The sequence below is a fragment of the Taudactylus pleione genome, unplaced genomic scaffold (assembly GCF_031769625.1).
Source record: "Taudactylus pleione unplaced genomic scaffold, aTauple2 ptg000005l, whole genome shotgun sequence".
NCBI lineage: Eukaryota > Metazoa > Chordata > Amphibia > Anura > Myobatrachidae > Taudactylus > Taudactylus pleione.
This window is the reverse complement of record NW_028284408.1, coordinates 20767488-20788356: the sequence shown is the minus strand read 5'-3', so window position 1 is coordinate 20788356 and position 20869 is coordinate 20767488. Positions and strand designations below refer to the sequence as shown.

Here is a 20869-nt window from a genome sequence, read left to right as displayed (position 1 = left end):
GTCAATATTTCCGTTTATCCGATTTACTGCGTATAATTCACTTTAGCACTATATTAACATACCTCAGCATTTAGGGCATCCAGCTACTATTTATTTTACTCATGTATGGTTATATTGCCACATATGCAATCTGGATCTTGTCAGATGTGTTATTATAAAATATAGTCTCCAAAAGTGTAAAAAATTATCTTTTATGTACAAAGCAATTGTAAAATTGCATCTAGTATTCTTATTTCAGATATGTAGAAACTCTAGTGACATATAGAAATAGCCTCTCAGTCACTATGCAACACAGTGGTTAGCATTGCTACCTCACAGCATTGGGGTCATGGATTCTGACCAGGGACCTATCTGTGTGGAATTTGTATGGATTTCCTGCAGGTGCTACTGTTTCTTCCCACACTCAACAAACATGTTGGTAGTTTAATGGTCTTCTGCCAAAATTAACCAATAGGAGCGAGTTGCAGTTGCAACGGCATGGAAATACTGGCAACGGCAGCTGAACTTAACCCGGACTTGTGAATTTGAACGCAGCCCCGTGGCAACAAACAAAAGTCTATGAGTCCAGCTGTACAGTATCTAGCCACATTTACTCATGGGCACGACATACTGGGTACACACTGGCAGATATATTGGCAAATAAATTGATCGGCCAATATATCTTGTGTGCGTCGGCCAGTGCGTAGCAACGATATGTCTGGACAGTCATTCACAGACATATCGCGCTGGCTGTGCTGCACAGCCGATGGCCAATATATCTGCAGATATATTGGGGCATCGTGCTGTGTGTATGGGCGGACAACCATACACTTGCTGCAGAGGCTGCGGGGAAGGGGAGCGTGACACCTCCCCGGCCAGCAGAACCCGTGGCCAGATGACAGATGGTGGTTGTTCAGTGTGTATCATCATCTGAGAATATATCTTTTATGTGTGTACCCAGCTTTAGCCAAGCCTAACTAAATTGACCCAAGAGTGTATGGTAGGGAAAATAGATTGTAAACTCTACTGGGGCAGGGACAAATTTGAATGATTGAACATTCTCTGTAGAGCGCAAGGTCACAAGTAGAGGTTATATAGATGTAGCTTAATTGTATTTATAACTCTTCTGAACATTGCAGTCAGTGTCAAAAAGTCCTGTCAGCCCTCCTGGGAGGCACCGATACCAAAAGACCCCTGGATATTTTTGTTGTGATAGCCCACCCCCTCCCTTTTGTTCTGTGATAAGATTTGGGGTTTCCAGCACTACAGTCTGCTTTAATGTTCTTTGACAATGCATGATGCATTCTGAAGAAATAGAAAACCGATTGGTGTAAACACAGACACGCACGCTCTATTGGGGCAATAGAGAGTTGGGCTGTGTTATAGCAAACTGCACATGCACAGCAAAATGCAACCATATTTTAAGTGTTACAAAACCTGAATGTGCAGCCACTTTGGCCTGGAGAGGTGAATCTGGGACAGGCAAGTGCGAGTCCTCCCCTCCACACAAAAAAAAAGGGAATTTTGTACTTACCTGTTAAATCCTTTTCTCTAACACCATCAGGAACACTGGGATGATGACTGCGGGAATAGAGGGGAGAAGAAGAGCAAGGCCTAAAATACCCTTTTCTGCCTTCAGCCATGGGAGACACTGGGATGATGACTGTAGGATGTCCAGAGTGGTGGTAGGGAACACTCCTGTGCTGTACTGGACCAAACACTCGAATCTGGAAAGGCTATGGTGTCAAATTGATAGAACCGATTAAAAGTATGGACAGAAGACCACATGGAAGCCTTGCAGAGCTGTTCCGCTGAAGTGCCATGCTGGGCTTCCCTGGAAGCCCCAACCACCCTGGTGGAATGGACACGCACTGAGGCCAGGATCTAACGGTTCATGTAAAAGTAAGCATGTTTGAAGGCAAAGCGCAGCCAGTGGGCCAAAGTCTGCTTGGTAGCCTGCCAGCCACACCTGCTTGAAATCGCAAAGGACAAATAAGAAGTCTAACTTCCTAACATCCAGAGTCCGATCTACGTAAACTTGAAGCACTCGAACCACTTCCAAGGAACACTGGTTCAGGGGATACACCGAACTGAAGAAAGAGGGAACCATAATCTCTCAGTTTATATGAAAATGTGAGAGACTACTTTAAGTAGGTAAAAAAGGCATGTACACAAAACCACTCTTTCAGGGTGGAATACCTGGAACGAAAACCAAATGGATAAGGCACCAAGGTCCAAGACCCTACAGGTCGAGGCAATGGCAAGAAAGAAGACTATCTTTAAAGTGAGCCATCGAATGCTGACAGTGTCCATAGGAGGGAGGGCTCAAAGTACCAAGGAGAGGTCCCAGGGAGCCACCAGGGGGACAAATAGAGGTTGAAGGTAGAGAACACTATGCAAGAAAGTCTGCACCTCTGGCAGCAGACCAATCTTGGAAAGCGCCAAGTCTACGGACAGGCCCAGAAAGTTGGTGTACCAAGCCCGATAGGCTTCCACAGGACCAGAGATATCATGGATATCCAAGGAAACAAGTACAGGAGAGAAAACTCACAGAACCATCAAGGCGTCCACCAGAAAAGCTCCTGGATCGCTTATGCGGGAGGATAGCAAGGCAGCTTGTGACTGTGGCACGACGCCATCAGGTTTATGTCTGGATGACCCCAAAGACTTAAAGGAGTGTTGACCTGTTACCGCTGCCCAGCCTCGAAGACTTAAGTCGGTCGTGAGAAGGACCCAGTCCTGAACCTAGAAGGGGCACCCTTTGTCTATGTGTATGGACTGGAGCCACCAAGTTACAGTGTGTCGCACCTCCCGGGACATCAGGATCCTACTGAAGGGAGAGCCCCCACCGGGCGAGCATCTCCAGCTGAAGGGAGCTGGAGTGGAATTGGGCATACTCCGCCATGTCAAAGGTGGAGACCAGAGTTCCCAACACCTGCATGCGAGAGTGGATTGAAACCCTGTGTTGATGGAGGACGGGCCAAATATTGTCCTGCAGGGCATGGACTTCGTCTACAGGAAAGAACTGAACCCAGGAATTAAGCAGGGTTCCAGCTGAATCAGCTCTTGAGATGGAATCATAGGTAATTTTCAACAAAAAGCCAGCCATGTCACGGAAGACAGACAAAAACAACCACACAATAGGGCGCTGGTCTTGCTGCTGATAAAAATTACAAAATGAGTTATACTACTCCCAAGAAGGTATTGCTTCCTATAACAAACTAAGAAAACCTTAAAAGGAACTAATCTTTCAAAGAAATGGAGGCGCTGTTCAACTAGTAGGAAATAAATTTAAACTTTATTTTTATTAGATCAATAATAGAACATAATGGTTAATAACATAGAAACAGTTTTGTATAAGTACACAATTGCACATAAAATAAAAAACATTAAAACCACATTTTAATCTCACATTAATTTCTTGTGCTCCCATCTTTTTTTCTTTCCTGAGGTTTTTCAGGGGCCAACCACCCCTCACTTGGTGAGCAGCATTTAGATTTACATTAACTGACACACACCCAGAAGCACCTGATAATTTGTTGTAATTGGAGCATAGCCTGCGAGACGGTAGGCTGGTTCTGTCGGGGAGGCCGTGGCGGAAAACCTGTCACGCAGTGATTCAGCAAAGCAATTGTCACAAAGACCATCTTGATCTTGCGACTGATTATATATAACCTCAAGGCAGTTTCTGCAGGGAACAGTGTGCTGCGAAGCAGCACCCCCCTCCTTAAAGGCCTTAGTAGCATGACCCTTGAATAACATCAATTATAACCAGAAGTTAATCCGCAAACAGTGCATAACCAGGGGGCACAGTGTGTGTGTATATAGGGAAGAGGCAATGAATGTCTGCATACCACAAATGAACAAATGAGTGGTGTAATGCAAATGAGAGTCAGTAAAAGAGAAAGTTAAGGCAGGACAGAGAAGAAAAATAGTAAGACAGAACAAGGCACTTAGAAGTAGATATGCGGGTTCGGTTTTACTTGGATATGTTCGGATCTCAAAAACGGCATCTAATTGGCCATCGGCTATCACGTTTTGGATGGCCAATAAAATAAATCCGAACTTGCGATAATTTTGGCGAAAAGAATAGAGTAAAACCGAACCCGCACATCTCTACTTAGAAGAAAGACTAATGCTGGGTACACATTGGCAGAGATATTGGCTGATCAATTGTGTGCGCTGGCCAGTGTGTACCAGTGATACAGATGTGTCCTCAGACATCTAGCTTCCTTGAACATTAAACAGCCCTTTTAATCGCACCATGCCGTGGCGTGACTTGATAGCACTGAGCATCTTTTTGTGCGACTTTTATTCTTAAAATACAAATAAAATTATATGCAGCATGCTTATGTTCTCTGTGCGTCTGTATGCGAAACACTACGTTACAGTCACTGACACTAACACTAACGTAGCATTTCACATGCAGATATACCCGCAGATGCACAGAGTACATAGGCATGCTGCATATAATTTTAAGCAGTAGAAGCTGACTGTGCTAGCTATTTGCATCCCTGTGTGTATACGATGAATGTGAAAAGTCGCACGAAAGACACTCGGCTCTACCGAGGCACACAGAGCTCCAGCGTTGTGTGGCGCGACTTGTAGCACACAGAGGATAGATATATGTTGACATATCTATGTCTGAACGGCTTAGTTCACAGAAATATCATGTGGGCTGGCTGCACAGCCGATGGCTTGTGTAGATATATCTGCACAAGCTGACCACCCGTATACTTGCTGCAGAGGCCTTGGCAGTGGGTGCGATGTGACCCCGTGCCCGCAGCCAGATGATGGTTGTTCAGTGCGCATTAGCAACAATCTGCAAGTCAGAACAATATGTATAAAGTGAGTTTCCGAAGTAGCTCCTCAGCTGGGCGCAATTAATAGCTTTTTAGGTTTGATTTGTATAAGCCTTAACAAGGTAAAAGTAGCTAAGTATGGATTACCTAATAACCATAAGTGAAAAAGAGGGATGAAACGGAAAGTAAAAAAACCTTCACATAAACCAGGTACCACAATGGTCTGTCTATACCCAGTGGTTCTCAAACTCAGCCCTCAGGACACCCTACACAGTTTACATTTTCCAGGTCTCCTGGCAGCTGCACAGATTTATTCGTTACTCACTGACACGTTTTAAAAAGGTCCACAGGTGGAGCTAATTATTTCATTTGTGATTTTTTGAGGAGACCTGGAAAATATGCACTGTTTGGGGTCCTGAGAACAGAGTTTGAGAACCTGTGGTCTAAACAATAAAGTTTTTATTAAAAGACATATGTCAATGAATAAAATATGTGAAGGTCAATCGGCAATATACTGAGACTAGCGAAGGACACATCCAATAATACAAACACCAAAGTTCCAATTTTATAACAATGTGTTTCTCTCCTGATTAAAACGGTCAATTTGCTCACCTCATAATCTTTAGAAATTTCAGGGAGTTCAAATAGTTAAAAGAGTGAGTCCAACATTACATATAATGGTATGCAGATTTTAAGGGAACACTGGCCCTGATTCAGAGCCGGTCGCTCTGAATCAGGGCCGGTCTTTTTTTTTTTTAGAACAGCCTCCTGGCCGCTCGCATTGCTGTGGGTTGCCACCCACAGCTAATGCGAGCAGCCAGGTTGATGGTCGCGATGGTCAAGACCATCGCGCTTGCGACGAGACCCTTTTGGTAGGGTCTCGTGGCCGCAAGCACCAGAGAGCTTTCGGCTCAAACAGAGCCGAAAGCTCTCCCACTGATATCACTTGTGATGTCAGTGGGGAAGCCCCCAGACGATAGGCGCTCTCATGGGAATGCCTCCGTCTGGGCAGCCACCCCCCCCCGGCCCGCCCACCAAAGGGGGCATGCTGTCACTCAACATCGACAGCACGCCCCTTTTGGTGCGAGACCCGGAGCGACGGATTGCCCGTCGCTATCCGGGTCTCGTGCATGCGCTCTGGGCCACCATCAAACCGGTTGCAAGCGCTCAGCGCTTGCGGCCGGGTCTGAATCAGGCCCACTGTTCCAATTAAATCAGATATTTGGTAAGTAGGAGCCAGAGTATTTCCCTAGGGTCCTTAGATGGAATAAGAGGATAATCCACCGCTCCAAAGCAGATTTAGCAGGTATAAAACATATGGTGACAAGAAGCAGCAATAATAGATGCCGCACCTCAATGTACTCAATCCGGCAGTATGGTAAGCATAGGTAGCGTATTGCTATCGCACCAGTCGATCCGCAGATATAACTTTTAGGTGTGTACACAGCTTAAGAGGGTAATCCATTGGGACCAGATATTGTGTTCGGGTGCGAAAAACTGGTGTTTTTTTGAGTTTTGTTTTTTTTTCATTTTTGCAGGAGGTGAACAGTACATAGGATCTGTGTTAAAACATGGACCTGTGTGTTTTCTGTAAAGTACCGCAGCTAATTGAATTTCCCCCTTAGAGAGAAGATAACACAGGAAGAAGAAATGAACAAAAATACACTCAAGCCAAAATAATGGGTACAAAGCTCAACAACCTAACCTTAATAGGGAAGGGAGGAGCAGACAACTACAATCTGGAACCAGGAGTGAGGTAGTGGGGAGGCAGGAGACAGTCTGTGTCCCTCTCTCAGCCAACTCCGCTTGCTGGAAGGGGTGAAGGAGGAGAAACCATCTCGAAAGGGAGCCTAGGACAGAAGATGCGCCAAGGGTTGGGGGCAAAGCTAAAGCCCACCTCCCCCCTTGTGGCAAAAACTCCCAGGGAAAATGGCTGCTGTAAGCCTACAGTTTCCCATTACCCAATATCCCTGGTGGTCTAGTGGGGGTGAGGAAAAGACCTGGTCCCCACCTGCCATACCGCTGGTGGGTCCTGCACTGGTGGTGAAAGCCGCCATGTATGCAGCCTTATTTGATCCCCGTTGTCTGGCTGCGGCTGTGCTCCGAATGGTGTGCAGGAGCTAGTCGGTGACACTGACCCAGCTGCCATGACTGGGGTGATGGAGCGGTGCTGAGGCCGTTTATTACGCTCACACCGCTCGCACAGAGAATAAATGAAAGACATTAAAGTAAGTTAAAATAAAAGAGGCTGCTTAGCAGTAACTTCCCTGTGCTATGCCCTGTCCAGGGCACCAAACTAAACTGGTCTATCAGTGCTCAGGGTATAAGGCAGAGGAAGCCTGTGCTGCTGGGAGAGAAAAAAATGTAATATTTGGTGCCCAGGCTCCGCTGCTCCACTCTATATCCAAGTGTCCCCCATGGCTGAAGGGAGAAATAACTTTTGAGACCCACCGCATCTAAACGCTTTGTATTTTGAGTTAACAAAACATTTGCGACATTCGTGTGTCTCAAAATACACATGTACAGATGTCATTTTTGGGTTGGATGTTTATGCAGCGCACTTTAAATCATGACCTACATGTGGAAGACTTCCTGTTTCGCAATTTGACAAGAGAACGTTTCTATTTTGAAATAATTACCCGGGTTTAGATTTAGTGAAGAGTTTTTAATTAAGCAAAAGTTTGAAAATACCTAGATTTGTATATTTACAATTAGTTTGTTCTAAGTCACTGCCACGGCCGACATTTCCCCCATTCCTTCACAGGGAAGGAACGGGAAAACATTTCTTTACCGGAGGAGGAAAGCAGATAACATGGCCATAGACTGTGTAATATCTATCTGCTGGGCTTCAGCGTGTCAGATAAAGTGTCTGTCGGTTTGACAGACATTTTATCTGACACATGTATGCCCAGCATTAGACACTACACACAGAATTGGAGCATGGATGAAAGGACCAACAGAGGCTGACAATGTTTGCAGAGTAATAGTCAGACTCAACTAGTCAAAAACCAGCTGAGAACACCACGAGATCAAAAGTGGCATGTCCGAATGCGTCATTTATAGGATCTTATCAAGAATGGGTATTAGCATACTAAATTCATGAAATGAAACAAACCAGGATCTTGCAAACTAATCAAATTGGTGATCCCAACTATTTATTTGCCAGTTAATTTATATAGCGCACACATTCTACAGCACTTTACATGGAGTATATGGCCCGTCACATCATGTTTTGTAAAAACTACAGCGCATTTCAGACCCAGCATAGCCACATTTTGTGCCTACTGTCATCACCTGGTAGAGTCCATTCCCTGATCAATGCAGACTGTTCCAAGTCTAAATTGAGCAGCAACACATCAGTAAGTACCTCGGTGACCTGGCCGTGCGTATCTTTCCATATACCTTAACTCTCACCCTAATAATCCCAATCCTTAACACTGATAATCCAACAATTAGATCCAAGGCGCTTCTGAAATGAACCCTCTTAATAGCTGTTCCTATAGTCAGTTAGCTGCAGCTCCAATTAAACCTCATGTGAAGGGTTACAGACTAGTTTCCAATAAACGAACATCAGCTACATTGTAATTTAAATGTTGATGGGATCCTATGTGCATTTATACACCGGTGTATTTATTCGAAGCAGATATTAGCATTTTTTAAAGGTCTGTGTTTTATTAAATTTGTGACTGAGCTATTGTTTTTATGTTCCCATTATTTGAAGGTTTGGATTTCTAAATTCTATTTGCGCAGATACCCTAATACCCTAACCATCACCCTTAATCTTAAACCATAACACCAACTAAACCAAAAACCCTCACAATTAATCCTACTACAATAACACTGCAACCCTTAACCATACCCTGACCCTAATATTCTAACATTAATACTCTAACCAAGCCCCTAATCCAACTTTTCAATATGTTAAACATGTAATATTGCCCCCTATCTGTCATAAGCCGCAGTCACATCCTGGTAGATGAAGACTCTCTCAGACCGGTTGCTGGGAGGCTAAGATGCCACGCTTTCAGCTTGTAGATCCTCGTATCTGGTTGACATCTCTGCAGTGATGGGATTGGTGCATCCTCCTTCTACCTTGTTGGTGCGCTGCTCAGGTGTTGGTGATTGCGTTCCACGCGTTTCCGGTTCAGCTGCGAGTCTCCAGTGTCCAGTCGAGTATCCACGTCTGCTTTGTTTTGATTCCTGCCGTTTGTGTCATTCAGGTGGCATGGTCCGCATACCAGCTTCCTGTCGTTTGGGTCATCCAGGCGGCAGGTGCCACACCTCAACGTCTTGTTTACGCTATCCAGTGAGTTACCAATTATGTCAACCCGGCGGCGCAAGCCACACCATTGCACCAAAAGCACACAAACCAGTGTACTGCTACTTGAGTCAACCTGGCGGCACAAGCCGCACTTCTGCACCCCGTGTACGCAAATTAGTGTACTGCAGTGTGACAACCCGGCGGCACAAGCCGCACTTCTGCAACTCCTGTACTCAGCCCAGAGGCTGCTTCTTGCCAAAGATTTACCAGCCCTCAAGGCTGTTGTACGGCCCAAGGCCGCATCTTGTACACAGCCCAGAGGCTGCCTCTTGCCAAGGCTCATCAGCCCTCAAGGCTGCAACACCTCATCAGCTCTCAAGGCACTTACGGCTGCAACTAGCCAAGTAGTCCAACCTTGCTCTCAGCTGATATTTCAGCCTAAAGGCTGCAACAGAAAGCCAGTCTTAAGGGTTAACCCCACCAAGCTCCTTGCACAATCCTCCGCTCTGCACAAATCTGAGTCGATTCCTTCCTGGGAATCGTTATACTATCTAGTCCCATCACCTCTTTATTGAAGTGGTTCCACTGTGGCCCTTTTAGATTTCTTGCCCTATTAGGCACTTTTTGTAGGTGTTTTTCCCTGATATGGTATTTTCGTGCAGGGGTACTTTTGCAATTTCCTATAATATTGTGTTTGCTCTGAATTGTATGCAATAATATTTATCTCCCCCTGCCCTTTTTTTCCTTTTGAATGTCCCCGTTACCTTTAAACTGCAAATTCTAATAACATCTTTAAAACTAAATATGTAATACAGTGACAAATAATACAACAAACACGAAGCCGTACTTTCTACAGCTGAACCAAACATGTCTCTTCTTGTAGACACAATTTTACCTGTGAAATTTCTGGTACAAGAGACACATTGTTTCATATCTTTTCCTCAGCTTTGATACAGCATTGTCAACTTTGATGCTCAAGTTATCCATATTAATATCAATCTGATTCAGAAGCTCAAAGCATTTGCCGACACTGAAAAGAAAAACAACTATAAACAAAACAAGAAATTTGATAGTAAAACATACGAGCAGAAAGGTAGCCAGGCCTAAAGGTGCCCATACACGGGACAATTTTTTACACGAAATAGCCAGTTAGGACAGGTTGGGACAGATCAATTGTGTGAAAATAGGTGTTTTTTTGTGTGTTCTGCGACCCCGATGCTCATCCCTGCCGTACTCTAGTTGGATCGCAGATCAGATGGTTTTGCAGAGAGATGTACGATCTTTTGAGTACAATCTGATACACTTCTATGCATCTGATCCTATGATCGTAATGATCAATCGTACACCATTTGACCACATCTTATGAAAAATTTCAAGGAAAGAATTTCAAGGGCAATCGTACAACACATCTTACCAACTTTGAATCGCACAGTGTAAGGGGACCTTTAAAGACAGCATTATGTATGATCTTTTCATGATTATTTAGTTTGAGGTTTTGTTTTTTAAAGATCTCACACTGTACTACAGACAGCTGACGTGATGTAGCTGGAAACAATCATTGCAACACTGCTTTTCTATAGTGTCAGGATACAGAATAGCGGGCAAGGACACATGCTAAATAAAGAACAAGCAGACCTCCCATGATTATGGTGACTCCTCACTACTGTGTTTCATTTTCATTAGTTAGGAAAATACCATATTTATATTTTTGTACTATGTAATTTTTGGCCCTATGTGCTTTACTTCACAGATCAGTCAGAAACCCATGCCACCTGCACTACTGACAGACATATGATGCATTAATCCAATTCTATGCTTCTAGTTAAATCTTTTATTTCCTAACTCCAGAGCCTAAGAGCTGTAAAATAGTCCCAAGGAAGCAGGGTATGGATGACAAGCAGCTGGGAGATTAATGAACAAGATTTAAAAGTGACAACTGTGTCTATCTAATGTGGATGTGAAGGCAGAAATGGCCCATTCCAGGGAACAGGGTGAGAAAGAGGACACCTACAGACAACTGACGGTTCTCGGTAGCACAGAGTGAAGTTAGTAGCCTTTTTACTCAAAAACAAGACAGTTATGTCCCTTTGTAAAGTATGTTTTTTACTTTAGCATTCCCTTAGGTTTATTACAAATAGACATGTTGTGAAAGTATAGCGATAAAGGAGATCTACACAGAACAGCATTCCATTGAAAGTATACCTTATATTCAACGCCCGTAAGAATTCTGTAAATGTGAATGTCATTTCATCAGAGTTGATGGATGCAATAAAGAGACAAAGACCCAAAGACTCAACTTTCTTTATAGTGTCTCGCTGCCAAGAAAGAAAAAACAAACACAAATTAGTTTGACCACCACCATTGTATTTATATACAGTCAGGTGCATAAATATTGGGACATTGACAGAATTTTCATATTTTGGCCTCTATTCACCACCACAATGGCTTTGAAATGAAACAAACAAGATGTGCTTTAACTGCAGACTTTCAGATTTAATTAGAGGGTAATTACATCCAAATCAGGTGAACGGTGTAGGAATTACAACGGTTTCTATATGTGCCTCCCACTTTTTAAGGGGCCAACAGTAATGGGACTGTCAACTCAAAAGCTATTTCATGGACAGGTGTGGGCTATTCCCTCGTTATTTCATTATCAATTAAGCAGGTAAAAGGTCTGGAGTTGATTATAGGTGTGACATTTGCATTTGGAATCAGTTGCTGTCAACTCTCAATATGAGATCCAAAGAGCGTCTCTACCAGTGAAGCAAGCCATCATTAGGCTGAAAAATCAAAACAAACCCATCACAGAGATAGCAAAAACATTAGGTGTGGCCAAATCAACTGTTTGGAACATTCTTAAAAAGAAAGAACACACCGGAGAGCTCAGCAACACCAAAAGACCCGGGAAGACCACGGAAAACAACTGTGGTGGATGACAGAAGAATTATTTCCCTGGTGAAGAAAACCCCCTTCACAACAGTTGGCCAAATCAAGAACACTCTTCAGGAGGTAGGTGTGTATATGTCAAATTCAACAATCAAGAGAAGACTTCACAAGAGTTAATATAGAGGGTCCACCACAAGATGTAAACCATTGGTGAGCCTCAAAAACAGGAAGACCAGATTAGAGTTTGCCAAACAACATCTAAAAAAGCCATTACAGTTCTGGAACAACATCCTATGGACAGATGAGACAAAGATCAACCTGTACCAGAGTGATGGGAAGAGAAGAGTATGGAGAAGGAAAGGAACTGCTCACCCAAAACATACCACCTCATCAGTGAAGCATGGTGGTGGCAGTGTCATGGCGTGGGCATGTATGGCTGCCAATGGAACCGGTTCCCTTATATTTATTGATGATGTGACTGCTGACAAAAGCAGCAGAATGAATTCTGAAGTGTTTTGGGCAATATTATATGCTCGTATTAAGTCAAATGCTTCAGAACTCATTGGACGGCGCTTCACAGTGCAGATGGACAATGACCCGAAACATACTGCAAAAACAACCAAAGAGTTTTTTAAGGCTAAAAAGTGGAATGTTATGCAATGGCCAAGTCAATCCCCTGACCTGAATCCAATTGAGCATGCATTTCACTTGATGAAGACAAAACTGAAGGGAAAATGCCCCAAGAACAAGCAGGAACTGAAGACATTTGCAGTAGAGCCCTGGCAGAGCATCACCAGGGATGAAACCCAGCGTCTGGTGATGTCTATGCGTTCCAGACTTCAGGCTGTAATTGCCTGCAAAGGATTTGCAACAAAGTATTAAAAAGTGAAAGTTAGATTTAGGATTGTTTAGTTTGTCCCATTACTTATGGCCCCTTAAAAAGTGGGAGGCACATATAGAAACTGTTGTAATTCCTACACCATTCACCTAATTTGGATGTAATTACCCTCAAATTAAATCTGAAAGTCTGCAGTTAAAGCACATCTTGTTTGTTTCATTTCAAAGCCATTGTGGTGGTGAATAGAGGCCAAAATATGAAAATTCTGTCAATGTCCCAATATTTGTGCACCTGACTGTAGTCCCTACATATTATACAGCACTTTGAATTGACTTTTCCATCAATGACAATAGTTTTTGCCCCAGTGGAACTTACAGTCTATATTTCCTACCGTTATGGACACACACGGGGGTAATTTTATTAGACAACACAGCTGTGAGATAGGGCCCTGCACAAACACATGACTTACAACAAATACTTGAACAGAATGTAAAGCGAGTAAACCACTGATATTCCTCTAGCAAGGCTTCTATGGACTGCAATTTTGTTTAGAAAGCTCAAGTAGTGTTTCCTGCATGTTTGGCTTTAAGATTAAATTGAGAAAAAAATATATATATTATTCCTAGAAAAAAGATTGAGGTTTGCCCCTTCAAGGAAAACAAAAAAAATAAAATCAATTATGTTAACTCTACAATGAAAGTTCACTAATGCTGAGTACACACTGGCCGAAATATTGGGCGTTCAATTTAACGGCCGATGTATATCGTGAGCACGTCGATCAGTGTGTACAGACGATATGTCTGAACTATGTTGTTCACATACACATCGTGTCAACTGTACAGCACAGCCGATGGCAGATATATCTGCTCATCGTGCTGTGTACAGGCGGTCTGCAGAGGGCAGCAGTTAGAGGGTCGCAGCGGTATTCGCAGCCAGAGGCAGTGATGGTTGTTCAGGGTGTATAAATTACCATCATCTGCTGATATATCTGCAAATCACTCGATCTGCAAATAGATCTTTCCAGTGTGTACCCAGCTTTAGACACAGGGCTCCCTCTTGTCGAGGAGAAATATCAATATATACATAGAAAATATATAAAAATTAATAAATGAGCAAAGGCGTATGTGTAAAGTGAATTAAGCCATTAAAATCATGCAATAATTATAAGCGATCTAAAATATTGATAAGCAATAATATATATCTTAATAAAAAAAGAACTTTGAACTTAAAAGCTTAACGAAAATGCACTGCTAAAAGATAGATATGTTTTATTATTTATGATGGCCGCTACTAACTTGTTTACCATATTGAATGTATAGATGTCAAAAGCAGACACATTGGGCCAAATGTAATAGGGTGTCTGTTTTAGTAACAGTACAAACTCGCACCTTCTCGCATTTTTTAAAGGTGCGAGTTTGTGCTGTTACTAGCAAATTCAATAGCCTGCAAACTTTTCAGCTGGAGACTACTCCATTTGCGAGTTTAGGTGAGTTTTTCCCTAGGTAAAATTACACCTTTTAATGTGACTAGCATTAAAAGGTACGAGTTTTAGAGAAGCCATCACAGATCAGTGAGATCCATTATGGCTTCGGTCTGTATTAAAAAAAATAAAAAAAATGACGTGCAGCTTCCCCCCAAAGCCTTACCAGCCCCGGGCTTTCTAAAGCCTGTCCTGGTTCTAAAAATACAGGGGACAAAATGCGTAGGGGTCCCCTGTATATTAAGAACCAGCACAGGGCTTTGCAGAGCCTGTCCTGGTTACAGAAAAACAGGGAGCAAAACGAGCAGGGGTCCCCTGTTAATTCTATAACCAGCACCTCACACCGGTTTCCCGGCCAAAGCATTACCCCTGACCGCTAGTCATCCCAGACTGGGGGATCCCTAGGGAGTTGGGGACTCCCCCCAATAAAGGTGTCCCCCTCTCCAGGGCACCCCAGGCCTCGACTGATAGCCCGGGGATATCCTCGGCACCCTAAGGCGGTGGGTGCCGGGTGGATAGTGTTAGTGTTTTGTGTAAATTATAGGGTTAAATATTCTCTTTAGTTGTGAAACTAGACGTACCAGCAAGCCTCCCCGCATGCTGGTATTTGGAGAACAACAAATACCAGCATGCGGGGCATTATGGACCCGCTGGCACTTGTAATTCCACAACTAAAGAAATACGTAAAAAAACAAAACACACACCGTGATAGTAAAACTTTAATACAACATACCTGCACACTCACACATACTCACCTAGTATCCAAAGTAATCCATAGGGGTGTACCTTAAATAAAAATCCATACTCACCTCTCCTATGCGTAGATCGCGTCCTCTTCTCCAAGTAGGCATCCAAACAGTTAAAATAACACGGAAAAACCCATACCATGCCGGACTGAGCAAAGGTATGTGTGTGTGCACATACCTTTGCTCCGCGTAAAATGACCGGGGCACACGTGTGCCCCATCATTGAAGGAGCCGCCAGCCAATCAGCGGGCATCTCCGTCGGAGCAGCTCGCTGATTGGCTGAATGCGGTCAGCCTGTCTTCCCCATAGACTTCAATGGGGAGAATTCTCCATTGAAGTCTTTCGTGGGAACCGCTACATCGTAACCATAAGGTTAATTGAGATTAACCTTGTGTTTTCATCATTGATACAATGTTGCAACATTGTATCAATGATGAAAACACAAGGTTAATCTCAATTAACCTTATGGTTACGATGTAGCGGTAGACTTCAATGAAGAATTCTCCCCATTGAAGTCTATGGGGAAGACAGGCTGACCGCATTCAGCCAATCAGCGAGCTGCTCCGACGGAGATGCCTGTTGATTGGCTGCCGGCTCCTTCAATGACGGTGCACACGTGTGCCCCGGTCATTTACGCGAAGCAAAGGTATGTGCACACACACATACCTTTGCTCAGTCCGGCATGGTACGGGTTTTTCTGCGTTATTTTAACCCTTTGGATGCCTACTAGAAGACGCGATCTATGCATAGGAGAGGTGAGTATGGCTTTTATTTCAGGTCCCCCTTTGGATTACTTCAGATACTAGGTGAGTATGTGTGAAGGTATGTTTTACTATCACGGTGTGTGTTTTTTTACGTATTTCTTTAGTTGTGGAACTAGAAGTGCCAGAGGGCCCATAATGCCCTGCAAGCTGGTATTTGTGGTTCTCCAAATACCAGCATGCGGGGGAAGGTTGCTGGTACGTCTAGTTCCACAACTAAAGAGAATATTTAACCCTATAATTTACACAACACTAACAACCCGGAACCCACCACCCTAGGGTGCCAGGGATAGCCCCGGGCTATCAGTCTAGGCCTGGGGTGCCCTGTATAGGGGGACCCCTTTATTGGCGGTACCCAACTCCCCAGGGATCCCCGGCCTGGGCTGACTAGCAGTCAGGGGGTAATGCTTTGGCCGGGGAAACAGGTGAAATGTGGTGGTTATGGAATTAACAGAGGCCCCTACTCGTTTTGTCCCGCTTTTCCATAACTAGGAGCGGCTCTGCAAAGCCCTGTGCTGGTTCTTAATATACAGGGGACCCCCTACACATTTTGTCCCCTGTATTTTTAGAACCAGGAGAGGCTTTAGAAAGTCCGGGGCTGGTAAGGCTTTGGGTGGGGGAAGGGGCTGCACATAATTTTTTTTTCTAAAAAAAATTAAAAACCTTTTACATAATTACACACAGAAACATGCACATATCTCATGGAAATGTGCATGTTTCTGTGTTAACCTGACCTGCTCAGGATATACTTGTAGCTATCCTGAAGCAGGTCTATTATTTGGGGACTTTGCTCATCTTTTGTGCGAGTCTAAAACAGACACCCTATTACATTGGGCGAGTTGATTGTTTTCACATTGAAAACATCTGGATTAAAGTTTGAGAATGGGGATTTTTAGTAACACTGAAAAAATGCGAGTTCTATTGAACTGACACCCTATTACACTGTAGAGTTGTGAAAAATTGCGAGTTTAGCACAAAACTCGCAATTTACCAAGACACCCCATTACATTTGACCCATGGGGTTTGATCTATGAAACATCTATTAATTAGTAATGTAATACAAGGCTTGTAAGATTAAGGTGAAATATACTTTTTAATACTTCTAAAACATATTAAGAGTTAAGTATTTAAACCTTATTTATATTAAGTGAATAAAGTGTTTTATAGTCTTGTAACACCAAAATGTTATTTCTCACTACATAAAGTTTCAGACGTGCTTCTCATTTCTTGGAGAGTTATAATCTGCAGGCACACAGATGATTCCCGAGATCGCGGGCTGCAGATATTAAGATCCATCTGATCTCCGATACCATGGAAGGGTCCAGGAAAACCTGGCACGGAGTTAGCTGAAAGGCCATCCCCTGTATGATGTATGAGACATTCCTGGAATCCAAAAGGACTCTTGACCTATGGACGTCACCTCCTTCACTTTGATGCACCTAGGACTCCTATTCTCAGCACCACTGTGGTCATTTCAGATCCACACTGAGCAGCTATACAGCAGAGCCTGTTACCACGCAGACTTTGTCTTACAACTGACTTTTCTGTTCACTGAACTGTCCGTACTTCACTACGGAGCAGTGATCCTGCCACTCATGTGTACAGACAACGGCATTTGTCAGACATCGCGGATCCCATCGGAGGTATACGTAGAAGAGGCCTCTCCACTTTTAGTGCTGGTTTAGCACAATCACAGCAGGATTGTTTTGCATTATTCTCACGAGAGACTTCTGAGACACAGACACACTTGGAGATCACAGGTACATATCAACCAATGTGGATTATTAATTGTGTTACCTACTATTTGTTCCCCACTTGCAGGATATTTACTATGCATTCATCTGTCATACTAAAAATGTATTCTAATTAAGTTACAAGTACTACAAACTGTATCCATCCCTGCACTGCTGGATCATTACTCCAATTGGATTTTACTTGTGCTCTTTATTACGTGACTTTTGCTGTTGTACTAAAGGAGCTTTAGTCTCAATCCCTAGATTTTTTTAATTTTTAGTTAATATTTATTTTTTTAAGGTTATATTTATGTGTCCACATTGTTGCTTACTTATGTAGTTATTCTAGTGCTATCAGCTACTCATGTTCACATAGGTCCATTAGCTCAGACATTTAGTATTATTATATTGCACCTATAGGATTTGATCCTCATCGGTTCTGTGTGGACTTTTTTTCATATAGATTTTTTAATTTTTAGTTAATATTTATTTTTTTAAGGTTATATTTATGTGTCCACATTGTTGCTTACTTATGTAGTTATTCTAGTGCTATCAGCTACTCATGTTCACATAGGTCCATTAGCTCAGACATTTAGTATTATTATATTGCACCTATAGGATTTGATCCTCATCGGTTCTGTGTGGACTTTTTTTCATATAGATTTTTTAATTTTTAGTTAATATTTATTTTTTTAGGGTTATATTTATGTGGCCACATTGTTGCTTACTTATGTAGTTATTCTAGTGCTATCAGCTACTCATGTTCACCTAGATGCTTTAGGTCAGACATTTACTATTATAATATTGTACCTATAGGATTTGATTTTTATTTCTGTGCTTACATTGATATTTTATATTTTGCATTTTAGATATTAAATACATTCATACTGGTACCACAGCGCTCACAATTTGTTTTCTTTGTTCTTGCATTTGATAGGGGTTTGCCACCCACATTTGGTGAGCTGCAGTTTGTACCCCACGAAAGATTAACACTGAATCGCCAAGTTTTTTCTCCTCTTTTGCGCCTTAATACTCTTCAACCACTTAACTGACGATATTTTCCCCATACAACGGAAATTGATGTTCTTTATTAAATTTAATAAAACTTTAAGGATTTTTAATATTTCTAAATATTTTATTTAAAAATCTATATATCTAGGGGTGCTCTGTCCGTAGGCCCCCATTATAAAATAACTACCATACACACACACATTCCCACCTCCTCCTGTGACCAATGTAATTTTTTTTATGATCATTCTACCTCCCCCCCCCCCCCTCCAGCATCATATTTGTTTATATTACCCCTCACAGATGTTTCCTTTCTAGCGCATGCACTGTATTCTAGGGTGCGATTCCGGCAGTAATGTCAGCGATCAGAGACTGGCGCATCACTGCAGGGGGGTCCAGGGACCCAGAGATCTGTTCCACACAGCGGGGTGGCGTGGTTGCATACGATGCGACCTTGCCAGCTGAAGCACTTTTGCCTGTGGTTGCACTGTCTCTTACCAAGTATAATCTCTGTAAAAAAGCTAAATAAAACATTAATACCATACATACGTCAAAGCACCACATTTGCCATTTGTTTCAAGCGGCTACTATAAAGAGTGGGCACTGTACATTGTTATGGCAATCAGATTCATATTTACCTCCTCTTATTCATCTGAGACTAATACAAATGGGAGGTAGTCAGCATCCTAATGGTCAGGATGCCAGCCGTCATAATATTGATAGCGGCATCCCTACTGACAGAACCCCGACAGATTGCGATTAGGGTCAGGGGGAGACTTATGGTTAGGGGGAAGGTAAGGGCTAGGCTGCGGAAGGGGAGGGCTGGGTTAAGGGTTTTAATACTTACAGAAATCTGTCAGGATACCGCTGACTGTATACTGCCGGCATCCTGACCATCAGGATCCTGTACTTAACCCATACAAAACACAGAGGAAAAAGCTCAGAATGACGCTAGTGTGACTCTAAATCCTTACAGCTCTCCACAATAAAGGGAAATAATTGTGATCCTACAAAAATTCTGTGACAGCTCAATATGGTGGCTGCTATTAACGGATAAGGAGCTGAGCCTTATCTAAAGATAACGCAACAGAAAAACACTCAAAATGAAAAAGAGCGCTAACCATAAATATCACAGTTTAATGATATTAATAAGCATTCAATAAAGATTATAAAATGAATAGACATGAATAAATATTCAGCAGATCACAATATCCAATTCCAACACAAAATGATTGATTGTGCCAATTAGACAAAATAAAAAAAAAATAAAAAAACATTAATTCCTAATCATGTGTGCAGTAACTACACATGTAATAACTAAACCACTGGTTGTCTCATTCAAATAGAAAGTGAATAAAAACAAAACATATCTGGACTCTTAAATCTTAAATTAATATGACCAGCCTCAAGCACCTGGTATCATATAGATTCCTTTTTAAAAAAGGAAAGGTTATTGCATGCACACAATTGGTATTATGAACTACAATTGAGAACTTCTCAGTGTGTGGATTCGTGCAGTAATCCTTTTCCTATCTTGCTGCAATATGTTTGTAGCAAGATGAAAAATTATTAAGGTAAATGGTAACAAACCATCTGTAATGTCTCAATCTAATGGCAACAAAAAACTTAAATTAGTCAGTCCTGGGGCGGATCATCAAGTGGCAGCCTGTTGGTAAACACTTAGTAGTGAATAGGTCTTACCACCTTAATAATCATTCCAAGCAGTCATAGATAACGGTCAGCCTGTAATTCACAGGATAATAATTACTGACAGTATTGAGTATGCCCTCCGTGCACGGCTCAATCCCACTTGGAACGTGGGGGAGACCATCAAACACGTCTGGGGCCGAGTAGCACTATACAAGTGCTGCTTACCGCTACCTCGTACGGGACCTCAGAAGGTTTGTTTGTTTTGGATGATCAGTCCGGGCTTTAGACTTCTGAAGAGCGGTTTACACCGTAATGGTTAGAGCGCTTGTGTGGTCCCGGCGGCTGCTGCCCGATCTTATGGGAGAAACCTTTTTTCCCCAGGTAACGTCCTTAGCAAAGAAAAAAAGGGATGGTGCTTGACGCGTTTCTCAGCCACGAACAAGGGGCTGTTTCCTCAGAAGACTTCTGAGGAAACAGCCTCTTGTTCGTGGCTGAGAAATATGTCAAGTTTTCTCCCACAAGATCAGGCAGCAGCCGCCGTGACCACACAAGCGCGCCAACCATTACGGTGTACACCACTATTCAGTATCTCTGACTCTTATTGGCTGCAGTGCTAAAACAAAGACACCGCAGTCGGCGGCGTGTTTGTTTCAGTCTGGAGTGCGGCGGACTGCATGTGCCCTGGACTGCAGCCGGTGGCTCTCCCCACACCACCGGGTCTGACG

General features: G+C 42.8%; 1 protein-coding gene across 1 annotated transcript in view; it reads right to left on the bottom strand.

Moving 5' to 3' along the window:
- RB1 (RB transcriptional corepressor 1) overlaps positions 1-20869 on the bottom strand; it is a 262129-nt gene that overhangs the window by 215926 nt on the left and 25334 nt on the right. The window contains exons 3-4 of the mRNA XM_088444859.1: positions 11245-11357; positions 9938-10072 (exon numbers count right to left, since the gene is read on the bottom strand). Coding sequence (XP_088300985.1) covers positions 9938-10072; positions 11245-11357 — 248 coding nt within the window. The remainder of the gene's footprint in view (positions 1-9937; positions 10073-11244; positions 11358-20869) is intronic.